The sequence below is a fragment of the Oryctolagus cuniculus genome, chromosome 17, assembly GCF_051225735.1.
Source record: "Oryctolagus cuniculus isolate XC-2025 breed Fujian yellow rabbit chromosome 17, ASM5122573v1, whole genome shotgun sequence".
In the NCBI taxonomy this organism is placed as follows: Eukaryota; Metazoa; Chordata; class Mammalia; order Lagomorpha; family Leporidae; genus Oryctolagus; species Oryctolagus cuniculus.
In genome coordinates, this window is record NC_142883.1 from 6,951,313 (window position 1) to 6,964,389 (window position 13,077).

Genomic DNA, 13,077 nt, shown 5'->3' on the forward strand with positions numbered 1-13,077 from the left:
GAACTACAAGGTGACCCAGCAGACACGGACTCTCCAAAGCCCTGGGCCATCTGTAGCACTGGAGGGGGGCGAGAGAGGTAGGGACGGGAGGGGGCAGTGACTCACCACCCCTCCGATGAGCGGCGGGTCTCAGGGCTGGGTGGAAAGTCGAGAACGGCTTGCATTCGTCAAACGTTTGCCTGGAAGGGATGCTGCGCCAGGCTACAAGACTCAAGAGAGGCAGCGAGAGTAGGAAAACATAACACAGATTGTGTTTAAAAAGATTTATTTGTTTATTTGAAAGTCAGAGTTACACAGAGAGAGAAGGAGAGACAGAGAGACAAGTCTTCCATTTGCTGGCTCACTTCCCAATTGGCCACAACGGCCAGAGCTGTGCTGATCCGAAGCCAGGAGCCAGCAGCTCCTTCTGGGTCTCCCACATGGGTGCAGGAGCCCAAGGACCTGGGCCTTCTTCTACTGCTTTCCCAGGCCATAGCAGAGAGCTGGATCGGAAGTGGAGCAGCCGGGTCTTGAACTGGCGCCCATGTGGATACCGTTGCTGCAGGTGGCAGCTTAACCTGCTGTGCCACAGCGCCGGCCCCCATAACACAGATTTTTTTAAAAAGCTCCAGAAATGCAGGCAGTACTTTCCAAGAGGTGGGGGGCGGGGCAGGCAGGAACTTCTCCCTGGGGTCTTGGTCCCTCCTGTCCAGGCCAAGGCTGTATTTATTGAACGCATTGGGTAAAGAGCCACAGTGCCCCCTCGGCCGCAGTCCAGGGGCCCAGTGAGCAGATGCGGTTCCTCCAGTGAGAGGTGGCGCCAGCCCCGCAGACTGACAGCCGCCTTTGCCCAGCCGGGGCTTCGTGACGTGGCGATAAAGTCACCAAAACAGGGTTGGCATCTCCCGTGCAGGCTGTTCCTTGGAATTCTGAGAAACATCTCTGTGTGCGGGTGGAGGGCAGGGAATGTTGGGAGTCTGAGAGGAGCCCTGGAGGCTGGTGCCTGGGATCGGAGCTGCGCAGGGCTTGTGGCCAGGGTGTAGATCAGAGGGAACCGAGCTCGGCTCCCCCTCCAGAGCCGCACACCTGACCTCGGCCCTTCTGGACCGCTATGTGGGATCTAGCGCCCAGGAGGCGCTGGGCAGGTGGGACATGCTAGTCTCTGTCTTGCACTCAAGAAGAGAGGCTTCTGAGTGATGTTAGAGTGGGATTTTCCTTGTGCCTTTCCCCTCTGTCTCCCCAAACCCAGAAATACAGCAATGCAGCCAACAGAATACAGATGGGTGACTTGGTAAAGGGGGAGAAAGGGGAGCCAGTGTTCCCCCCACTCTCAAGTGTTTGTTGCATGGCTGCCCTCCCCGAGAGGCCTCTGTGCATCTTATCCGAAGGCACGCCCAAGCCGTCTGTACGTCTAGCAGTGGGCTCCCCCACACAGGACGCCGAGAACACTGCTGGGCGCGAGGCTGGAGCCCGGTGCACACTGCTGCTGCTGCAGGAGGGCGCCGCTAACGCAAGGCGCTGGCTGCTTATTCTCTGTGACATTGTCCCCAGCTGGCCCTCCGGGGTTGCTGGTTGAGCTTTGCTAGGATCATGGTTATCTGTCTCTCGAAGGGAAATGCGACCTTTATGAGGATAGAGGGCTGGGCTTGCTAGGAACAACAGCTCTGGACACGGTTGATGCTTCATAAGAAATTCACTGAACCCAGCGAGGGCAGGAAGGCAGCCTCCCCAGGGAAGGTGGCCAAGGCTTCTCGTCACAGAACAGGGAGGGGCTGTGAGTCCCCAGCACGGCCAGCAGTGCAGGGCACCCAGGGGTCCTGCTCACCCTAAATCCTCCCGAAGGATGTGGGATCGAGTCACTGCAGGGTGTTCGGCGGCACCCTTGATCTTTCCCCACCAGAGGTGCCAGAGGCATCCCCCAACCTCTGACACCCCAAAATGGCCATAGTCCTGTCCCCTGGTGGGGTGGTGGTGGTGGCACAAAACCACCACTCTAAATGCAAGCAGCGCCTTCCCCAGTGGGCTCCCTCCAAGCCACCGTGGTCGGTCGGTCGGTCGGTCGGTTCCCTCTCCCGTTCCTCCCCCAGGTTCTCAGGAGAAGGAAGCTGGGGGAGGGGCATTCAGCTGCCTCACTCTCCCAGGAAGCCCCTCCTGATGGCTGTAGCAACCCTCAGATGTCAGCAGGTGATGTCCAATTAGAAATAATTACAGCACACAGCGGAGCAAAGGGGCGGCACTCTGTGGCCCATGGCACGGACTGCAGCTGCCGCTCGGGTTCACGGAGCAGGCCTGGCCTTCCTGAGCCTTCCCCTGCTCTCAGGGCCCCGTCTGTCTCTTCGGGGGCCACCCTGGCCATGATGTGGGTTGGCGGCTGCGCCCTGCTCGTGTGGCAGAGAGGTGGCTTCCCAGCATGCTACAGGGGAGCCTGAGAAGTTCAACAAGGGCGGCTCAGGCGAAGCTGGGAGGCCTTCCTAGTATCTGAACAGGGTGATGTGAGGTGTCGGCGGCACCTCATTAATGTGCATGCTGGAGCCGGGCAAACAGGGTCAGGACAGTGCGGACGAGCCGGACAAATGGCAGACCCGAGCGCCAGGGCTTAGCTGTTCATTTGTCACATGCAGGTAGAAAGAGATAAGGAACTGTCTGAACCATTAGGTTCCCTTTCGTGTCCCCGTTGTCATGACAAGGAGAAAACAAGAGGGGGTACGTGTCACGAGTCCACAGAGTTGTGAGTGTGTGCTGTGTGTGTGTGTGATGTATCCGAATGAGGAGGTGTGTGATCTGTGTATGTCTGAGCGTGTACTGTGTAACGTGTGTCATGGAGATGAATAAGGGCGTGAGAGTATATGATGTGTATAGTTGTGAGGGTGTGTTATGTGTGTGTAAGGGTGAAGTGTGCGTACTGTGTGTAATGATGGTATGTTGTGTGTACATGTAAGGGTGTGTATATGAGAGTGGGTGTGTGTGAGTCATGTGTGTATGGGAGTGAGTATCCATACGTGTGTGTGTGTGATGTACATGTTGAAGGGTATGTGATGTGTGTATCTGTGGGGATGTGTGTGTGTGTAAAGATGCATGTGTGTGCATTACACATATAACACACAACCTGACGTTACCTGTTGTGACGTTCATTCATGAAGGAAACTCGCCCAAGAAAACAGTTTTCATATTTTCTTAGAATTCTTAAGCCTTCTCTCCTGTGTTAGACTCACACATTTGAAATGGAAGCCTCTCCCGGTTTGGCACTATTTTTGCCTGGTGCTGTGGTCAGAATTCCAGTGTTGAAACCCCAGCGTCCAAGGTGAGCCTGTCCCGTGGGCTGCTTTTGGTAGAGCAGGCACCGAGGCCCTGTGCACCTGCTCTCAGTGAGGAGGTATCCAGCGGCGCCCGTCTTTCCCAGCCTGTGTTTTTCCTGCTTCCAGGATCGGCACCCATGCCCAGATCCATCTTTTTAGCCCTGGAAGTCCTCCACCCAGAAAGCCGGTCAGCTTCTCTGTGGCGGCCGGGCCAGCCTGCGCCCCCCCCCCTTGCAGCCTGGAGCTGTTGGCAGCTTGGAGCCAGAGGGTCTGGGGGAGAAGGGCAGGCAGGGGGCGCTCTGGTGACGCGACTGCTTCTTGTTTCAGGGCGCAGCCGAAGACCCCCAGATGGCCCTGGCGCTGACCTCCGACCCCGCGCTGGTGAAGAAGAAGTCTGACCCTGAGGGCCCCACGCTGCTCCTGGCCGAGAGTGAACTCTCCATCCGGATAGGTAGAGCGGGGCCTCTTTCAGGCAAGCTCGCTGCTGCGCACACGGAGTCAGTGTAGACATGGAGCTGGGGGCAGGGGCCTGGGCGGGTTAAACACCCAGCACCGAGTCCTGTCCTTCCAGACTACTCGCCCGCGACTGCCCAGAGCTAACCTGGCATCTGCCCCTACGCCTTCGTTTCTCGCTTGTTCTCAAAGCCACGTGCCTGGTGGAGGCGGGGCCAAGGCATCTTTTGATCCTCTTTCTCTTCCGGGGGCGGGGGGGGGGGCCAAGGTCACTGTGACGAGGATGGGTCTGCCAGTGTGGACCTCTGCCGTCTCACCTCTCCCTCTCTGATGGACCCTGAGTGGCCCTCTTCACATGTGTGGCTTTCATCTGGGGCACGGTGGAGGGCTCTTGTGCTCGTTCTATCTGGATCTAGAAGGCCTGGACAGCCGAGAGGGACCCGAGAGCCGGCCCTGCAGCTGGCGGGAGGGGTGCACCCCGGCCACGCCCTTGGAGGAGCTGTAAGGGGTGGGATGGGACCCACTGTTTCCCCCCCACTCGGGGCCAGGCGCCTCCCCTCCTGCCTCTTGTCTTCCTGAGGGCCTCTGACTAATTGAAAGGCCAATTACCTTACCGAGGGCTGCAGGAGCCGTTCTTTCCCTGTGCCTGTGTCTAAGAAGTCTTGCATGTAAGCCTGCAAGCCCCGGGCTGCTGTGACAGCTTCCTCCCCCGCTGTTGGCCGTGGACCTAGCGAGATAGGAAAGCCTTGCAGGGGAGGTCGAGAGCAGACCCTTCCCTGCCCCTGCGGGGCTCGCTCGCTGGCGGACTGGGGAGGCAGCGGTCGGCGAATGGTCACACACAGTCCCTTCTTGTGGCCACGCTGGCGTTTTAATTTGATGCCTTTGCCACCTCCGGGGAGAGCAAATGTGAAAAAGCAACAGCGACGCCACATCCCGTTCTCAATTATCTGCGCTCAGATTTTGTGCCGCGTGAATTATTCATGGAGAACGCGCAATATCTTCTCCACTTGGGTTAATCCTCACCGCCTCCCACGACTTCCTACGTGGGATAGAATCGGGGAAATAAAAATTCATCCAACACGAGCTCAAGTCGCAGAGGGTTAAGGAGGACCCATCTGTCCCCTGGCTCCGGGCACACACGTGGCCCGTCCTCGACTTAGAGCGCCTTAGCTGCTGCCTTCGGTTTTGCTCTGGCTGGAGTGCAGTCGGGGTGTGTGTGGTGACGAGAGTGGGGGCCTCCTCCGTGCTGAGTCCCCAGACACAGGGTCCCCGGCCCTTCCGTCAGCTCTCACTAGCAGTTCTGTGCTCAGGCTCCTGTGGGCTCCTTAGAAGACTTCACAGACCTGATTGGGAGCTTTCTCTGGGATAACAAAGTTGGCCCGACTTCATTCTGTCCCATTTGCGGATCTTTAAGGTCACGGGTGCCTGTCCATCATAAAAGATTAAAAAAAAAAAAAGTAAGCATCAGTTCTTTCGATGAGCCTTTTCCAGCGCTGCCTTGGTAGAGGCAGGCCGGGGAGAGCTGGCTGTGCAGTCTCCTTGGTCAAGCCAGGGTTAAGTGGCGAGCGGGGACTGCGTGGGCGGGAGACGTACACCTGTGCCCTGCTCGAGACTGCTAGGCAGACCTTGTTACCGGGTTACCAAGCAACCCCTACAGCCGTTGCTAACTGCGCGGATACAAAGGGAGACGCAGCTCTTGGGGGGCACGGGGCTGCTTTGCCCAGACCCCGAGAGCCCAGCCGTCTCTTCTCACCTGGACGCACCCGTGGGTGTCAGGCCTGTGGGGACTCTAAAACTGATAGCAGCTGTTTGATGACCAGCTTCTTGCAAATCGAGCCTGAATCCGCGTTATTGGTACCATCTGGATTTGCCCTTAAGTGTGCTGTAAACGCAGCCAGGAGACGGGTTTAATGGGCGTTTAGTAAATAATATCGGCCTTTTAAAAAATAATCGTGGCGCTGCTGTTATCCTGCCCTGGAGTTGGTTCAGCAAGGGGAGAAGTTCAGCTGCTGGGAGCTGTGGCAGCAGCCTGAGCCGGGAAAAGCATTTATGAGAGACTTGCCTATTTCTGTCTTGGTGCCAAATGTTTTACGGTATCAGCTATTCTCAAAGCAGGGGATATTCTGGGAATCTGCTAAGCCAGGAGTTCTTTGAAAATTATCACCCTGTCCGTCTCTCTCCCCGCCTGTCCATCCGTCCATCCATCCCCAACTAGCTTTTTTTTTTTTCTCGAAGATTTATTTATTTGAAAGGCAGAGTTGGGGAGAGAGAGAGAGAGAGAGAGAGACTGACTTCCATCCACTGGTTCATTCCCCAAATGGCCGCAACAGCTGGAGCTAGGCTGATCCGAAGTCAGGAGCCAGCAGCTTCCTCCAGGTCTCCCACGTGGGTGCAGGGACCCAAGCACTTGGGCCATCTTCCACTGCTTTCCCAGGCCATAGCAGAGAGCTGGATCGGAAGTGGAGCAGCCAGGACCTGGGCAGGTGCCGATATGGGATGCCGGCACTGCCAGCAGCCGCTTATCCCGTTACGCCACAGCGCCGGCCCCACAACTAGCTGTAAGTCAAAATATAATAACGTGGATTTTAAAATGAAAAGCAAGAGTGGACATTTGGCATGGCAGGTAAAGCTGCCACCTGCGAGGCCTGCGTCTCATACCAGAGTTCCTGGGTTCGAATCCTTACTCCCCTCCGCGTTCCAGCTTCGTGCTAACGTGCACCCTGGGGGGCAGCAGGTGATGGGTCACTGACCCCTGCACTGGAAGCCTGGATGTTAAGTTCTCAGCTTTAGCCTGACTGTTGCAGGCATTTAGGGAGTGATCTGGTGGGTGGGAGAGCCCTCTCGCTCTAGTTTCTCTGCCTTTCAAATAAATAAAATATATTAAGGAAGTAATTTTTTTCCTTCCAATTTTAAATCCCTTTTGGTCGAGTTCCCCATCTCAGACACACTATTTCTAGTTTCTTGTGTGTCCTCTCAGAATTGCAAAGTCCTGGCCGTTCTTCTTGGATTAGCTTTTTGTCACTGCAGTGAGTACCAGAGACAGCCAGCTTACTGAAGGTTCCCAGTCCCAGGATCAAGCAGGCTGCACTGGTTTGGGCTGTGGCGAGGGAGTTCTTGTTGGCAGGGTCCCAGATGGTACAGAGCCTTGCCTGGCAAGAGACAGGGAGGGCGTGTCTGTGTCTGTGTGTGTGGCCTGGAGTATCTGAGGGAGCCTCCAGGACTCAGCCCCACCTGCAGACGTCATAACCCAGTCAGGTTTCCACTTAGTACCGTGAACACGAGACCCTGGGGCCCAAACCCACAAGTCCAAGGGCACAAACGTTCACACCATAGCAGCCCTGTACCTCGTGGTTTTGCATTAGCTCTATGCTCTGTTGTTTGTTCCTTGGTCACTCATAGGGGCCTCTCGTTCTTTTTTTTTTTTTTCTTTTCTTTTTTGCGCTGATCCGATGGCAGGAGCCAGGCACCCATCCTGGTCTCCCATGGGGTGCAGGGCCCAAGCACTTGGGCCATCCTCCACTGCACTCCCGGGCCACAGCAGAGAGCTGGCCTGGAAGAGGGGCAACCGGGACAGAATCCGGCGCCCAGACCGGGACTAGAACCCGGTGTGCCGGCGCCGCAGGTGGAGGATTAGCCTAGTGAGCTGCGGCGCCGGCCCTCCCGTTCTTATTGCTCCCAGGATGTTACCCAATTAATCTCCTCTTGACAGCCCCTTAGGGTAATCCCAGTCTTCCTCTGTTATGGATGACACAGCAGGGAGTATGTTAATATGTGCATTTCTGTGGACAGCTCTACTGTTAAGCTCTAGAAATTGGCGAGGTTCTATTTTTTTTTCTGTTGAAGATTTATTTTATGTATTTGAGAGGCAGTGAGAGGTCTTCCATTTGCTGGTTTGCTCCCCAGATGGTTGCAATGGCCAGGGCTGGACCAGGCTGAAGCCAGGAGCCTGGAACTCTCATCTGGCTCTCACACGTGGATGGCAGGGGCCCAAGTACTTGGCCATCTCCTGCTGCCTTCCCAAGGAGCTAGATTGGAAGCAAAAAGACCAGGACTCGAAGCAGCACCGGTATGGGACGCCGGCATTGGGTACGGCAGCTCAGCCTGCTGCGCCACAGTGCCAGCCCTGGGTCGGGGGTTCTTCACGCCTGGTTCATGCGTTGGCACCAAAGTGTTAGTAATTCTGCTTACATTTGTGCAGACTCTGTGTATGTGTTTGGAAGGCCAAGGCCCATAACCTCTACCACTCTCCATTACTCCAGCGTTCTTCTAGAGCTTGGACTGCTTTGCCTCAGTTTTCCCCATTCGGCTGTCGGGTTGAGCATTTTTCTTACTGGTACCCTGTTCAGGTTAAACGAGGGTGGGGAAAAGGGGCCTCTGCCTCAGTTTCTCCCATTGGGCTGCCAACTTAGACTTTTCTTGCTCACTAGCACCCTCTTCAGGGCAAAGAGGGGATAGGAAAAAGTGGATCAATTCATTTGTTTTTTTATTTATATTATTTATTATAATTATATATTTATATTATTTATTTATTTGAGAGTTACATAGAGAAAGGTCTACTACCCACTGGCTCACTCCCCAAATGGCCACGATGGCCAGACCTAGTCTGATCCGAAGCCAGGCGTTTCTTCCGGGTCTCCCACACAGGTGCAGGGCCCAAGGACTTGGGCCATCTTCCGCTGTTTTCCCAGACCATCAGCGGGGAGCTGGATTGGAATTGGAGCAGCCAGGACTCGAACCAGCACCCGTATGGGATGCCAGTGCTGCAGGCTTAGCCTACTTCGCTGCAGCACTGGCCCCTCGATCCATTCTTTTACCCGTCGTTAACTGCCTGGCTCTCAGTATTGGTTTGTTCTGGGGGGTGGGGGGAGTTGAGAGTTCGTGAGTGCACTTCCCTGTCGTTATACTATTATTGGTGAATTTCCTGGGCCTCCTGGCGTGGAGGACGGAGAATTGCCTGCAGTTGTGTGTGTCTGTGGAGCGAACAGGAACCAGCATTATTTCCCGGCAGGGAAAGAGGAGGAATTACGTTAGGAGATTGCTTAGCTGTGAACTGGCACAGGCGCATCTGCTATAAATCCTTCCCAAGCTTGTTGAGGGCGAGAGGGGGTAGAGGGTGCGTAGGTGAGGGGGGCAGAAGCCGCGTGAAACTCTGGTCAGAAACAGGTTTTTCCATTACTGTTCGATCCTTTTGCTCTCACAGCATTTGTTTGCCAATAATAATTTCACCCAAAACAGCCCTGCGGATATTGAGGCCAGAGTTTGCAAAATGAGGCCGCCGCCGCGCTGGTGTCCAGTGGGTCATAGATTACAGATCTACAGTCCCGGGCCCCTCAGCAACCCGAACTGTTTGTTTCCCGCGCTGCAAATCTCGAATCCCGTGCTGATTCCTGCAGATTTGCTGGAAGTGGGGGGTGGGGGGCGGCGGCGATGGTTTTCCTTTCTAACTGGAGGTTCCCGAGTGCCCAGGCCCGGGACAGCACCTAGGTCGTGCAGTTCAGAGCCGTGATGGGATTCAGGTGTGCTTTGAGTGCCCTCCTCACCCTGAGGCCGGCTCGTCTCCAGCAGGAGCCAATTACTCCTCTATTTCCCTGGGGACCTGAAGGACATGGAGGGATCCACATTGACTGCCCCACCCCCACCCCTTTTTAAACTTCAGAGGGCGAGAGGGCACCACCGTGGGCTGGTTCCCCCCTCAAATACCTGCAGCCTCTGGGGCAGGAATGCCATCCAGGTCTCCCAGGCCATCACCGGTGCCTCCCAGGGGCCGTGCGAGCCGGAAGCTAGAGTCAGCTGGAGTCGGAACGGGGACGCAGGTCCTCCGGTGCGGGCCCTGGGTGGCCTAACCGCCAGGCCTAATGCCCACCCTGACCTCGTGTTTCACCGCCGCTCAGGAGTGGACAGGCTCCCTGGAGCACTTCCCGCAGCGGGGCGGTGAACCGGGCAGGTGGGTTTTCACACTGGTGGGCCAGTGTGTATCAGGCATTCTTGGGGACTCGGTGGGGGGCGCGGCCTTGGCCGTGTGGAGGGAATCTCACCCGCCCGCGGACGGCAGCCCGTTCCCTCTGTAAGACCTGTCTCTGCGTTCAACTCCCAGCTCCCGGATTTCCCTGGCACTGACATTCCCTGGCAGAGCCCAAGACTGGGAATAAAGTGTGTTTAATCCAGGCAGCGTCAGGGCTCCCGGGAAACTCCCTCGCGTCTGCCCCTGCATCTCCTGGCTCTCCAGGCCTTTCCTGAAGGTGTTTCTTTTGTCACCAGCGTTTCCTGTCCGCTTTAGCAACCTTCAATGCAATGCAGGGGCGGCTGTAGCTCGGAGGAGAAATTCCAGGTGTTTCTTTATAACAAGGAACAACCGCATTTAGGGAATTCTCCGAAATGTCATTGGTAGTTTTGACTTTTTCTCAGTAAGATCCCTAAGGATGAAAGAATAATCTCACAGAAATCATGCAGAGTTAATGTGTCGCCATGCAGTGTCAGCAACTCAGCTTTCATTATTCCCCCCCGTATCTGGTTGGTTAGGGAACACTTGGAAGTTTGTTCCTGGTTTTGTTTTTCTTGGTTCCTAATTGAAGGTTGTCGTTTAGCGACTAAAAAGTCGCCAGATCCTGGCTTCTCTGTCTCATTTCCAGGCTGGGGCCTGCAGCTCGGGCTGCTTTATTGAAAGGGCCCGAATGAAGCAAGCTAGCATTACAATATGCCCCACCGGATGTTTGCCCTCGCCCGCAGGAGGCCCGCATTCCACGCCAGTGCAGTGCGCCTGGGTCTGGGTCTTTGTCCCCAGTCCCAGCTTCCTGCTGATGCGGTAATGAGGACTCCATTCCGGGCTCCCTGGCGCCCACGGGGGAGGCTCAGGTTGAATTCCCAGCTCTCGGCTTCAGCCTGGCGCAGCCACAGCTGTTGCGGGCCACTGGAGCCGGCAGGTGAAAGATCTCTTGTCTCTCTGCCTCTCAAAGAAGCACACATTTAAAGAGAAAAGAAGTGTCATAGAAAAATATTTTGCAGAAGGATGAAGAAATTGTTCCGTGACAGTAATAATTTCCAGGAGCTGTTGCGTGTCCTGGATGTGACAGAAATTCTGTCACTTGAACAGACCCTGAGGTGGCCTCCCAGCCCCTGAGGCACCAGAGGGATGCATTTACAGATGATTGGCTTCTACAGAGTGTGAGGTTACCACTCAAACAGCACTTTCCCTGCCTCCTTGCCATTTAAGAAAAAAAAAAAAATAGTCCTGATTTTCTGAGCTGGGCAGGGATTTCAGAGTGCACGTTCACGCGGCCAGGGCCTGGAGGCGGCTCGGCGATTGGTTTGCTAGGGCTGTTGAACAAGGCACCCTAAACCCCGGGGCTGAAAGAGCTGACGTTCGTGATTTGTCCGTTCTGGAGGCTGGCGTCTGGAGTTTTGGAGACCAGAACCTCAGCCACGTGGGACCAGGGCCTCTCTCTAGACCTCGTCTCCAAGTCCAGTTACACTCCCTGGTGCTGGGCTTGGGGCTGCTGGTAGTGGTGGGGTGTGCGTCAGCCCAAAGCAGCCCTGAACCCTGTGGGAGCTGCCTTCCTAGAGGTGGCCAGAGAACTGGGCTCCATTTGTTTCCATCTTTTAGAGTCTCTCACTGGGCTGAACCAAAAAGAAAGCCAGAAGCCATGAAGTCCAGTGGGCTAAGACAGCTGGCAGGTGTACAAGTTGATGCTGATGGAATTAGTGGGGTGACACCTCCCCGTCACCTGAAGGACGCTGAGTTTGGTAATTGTGGGGGAGACTTAATGCGTACACACACGTTCCGACGTCCGGAAGTGCCCTCCTGATTCTGTCAGCCCTCAGTTGCCGCCGTGACAAAATGCTGCAAGCCAGGTGACTTGGAAACAGGCGGAGCATACTGTCTCAGGTGTCTGGAGGCTGGAGCTGGGAGAGCGAGGTGTCCCGAGGCGAGGCGTCAGCAGGGTCCCGCTGTCACAGAAGTTGCTGGGGGAGGACCCCTCCCGGCCTCTCTGCTTCCGGCTCCCAGTGTCCTTGGCCTGTGGCTGTGTCGCCCCCGTCTCTGCCCCTGTTGTGACCTGGCCTCCTTCCCCATGTGCACGTCTGCGCCCCAGCGAGCTGAGGCTCAAAACCTTCTCTGCTTTCACCTGCATCGACGCCAGGCGTGAGGTGTGGGGCCCACCTAATCCGGTAGGATCACTTCCTTTGTGAATTTTTAGAATGTTATGTGCCATTGACAAAGCATAGTTGTATGTGTTAATAAGGTCAGATGGAGGCCGGCGCCGCGGCTCACTAGGCTAATCCTCCGCCTAGCGGCGCCGGCACACCGGGTTCTAGTCCCGGTCGGGGCGCCGGATTCTGTCCCGGTTGCCCCTCTTCCAGGCCAGCCCTCTGCTGTGGTCAGGGAGTGCAGTGGAGGATGGCCCAGGTGCTTGGGCCCTGCACCCGCATGGGAGACCAGGAGGATGCACCTGGCTCCTGGCTCCTGCCATCGGATCAGTGCGGTGCGCCGGCCGCAGCGCGCCGGCCGCGGCGGCCATTGGAGGGTGAACCAACGGCAAAGGAAGACCTTTCTCTCTGTCTCTCTCTCACTGTCCACTCTGCCTGTCAAAAAAAAAAAAATAAGGTCAGATGGGATGTTTTAACATATGCTTATGCCATTTCTTTTTAAATATTTATTTTTATTTATTTGAAAGGCAGAGTTACAGAGAGAGAAAGAGAGAGAAAGGTCTTCTGTTTGCTGGTTCACTCCCCAAATAGCCATAACAACTGAGGCTGGGCCAGTCTGAAGCCAGGAGCTTTTTCCAGGACTCCCACGTGAGTGCAGGGGCCCAAGCACTTGAGCCACCTTCCACTGCTTTCTCAGGCCATTAGCAGGCAGCTGTATCGGAAATGGAGCAGCCGGGACTCGAACCGGCGCCCATACAGGATGCTAGAGCTGCAGGCTGGGGCTTTAACCTGCTGTGTCACAGCACCATCCCCTCCACATATACTTCTACATAATTATACAGTAATTGTAGAATCATGCAATCAAGCTAATTACTCTATCACCTCACATACTTAGCTTTTCAAAAGAATTTTTTTTGGTTGATTTATTTATACGAGAGGTAGAGAGAGACCCAGAGCGAGAGCTGCCATCCACTGGTTTACTCCCAGCGCACCTGCAGTGATTGGGATCCAGGAGCTGGGTGCAGGTCTCCAATCCCCTGCTGCCTCCCAGGGCGCACATTAGCAGGAAGCCGGACTGGGGAGTGGAGCGGGAGCTCGAACCCGGGTGCTCTGCTGTGGGCTGTGAGCATCTTCACCGGCACCCACTGCCACACTTCAGTGGTGTAGACCCTTAAAGGACACGCTCAGCGTTGAGCTTGAAATACAT

At 55.7% G+C, this 13,077-nt stretch overlaps 1 protein-coding gene across 16 annotated transcripts in view; it reads left to right on the forward strand.

Moving 5' to 3' along the window:
* SLC39A11 (solute carrier family 39 member 11) overlaps positions 1-13,077 on the forward strand; it is a 443,645-nt gene that overhangs the window by 190,806 nt on the left and 239,762 nt on the right. For 12 of the 16 annotated variants that reach the window (XM_089317655.1, XM_051825151.3, XM_089317658.1 and 9 more), the window contains one exon: positions 3,603-3,747. In XM_089317655.1, coding sequence (XP_089173781.1) covers positions 3,603-3,747 — 145 coding nt within the window. The remainder of the gene's footprint in view (positions 1-3,602; positions 3,748-13,077) is intronic. The other 4 variants (XM_089317646.1, XM_002719500.6, XM_089317654.1 and 1 more) reach the window with 1 other exon arrangement.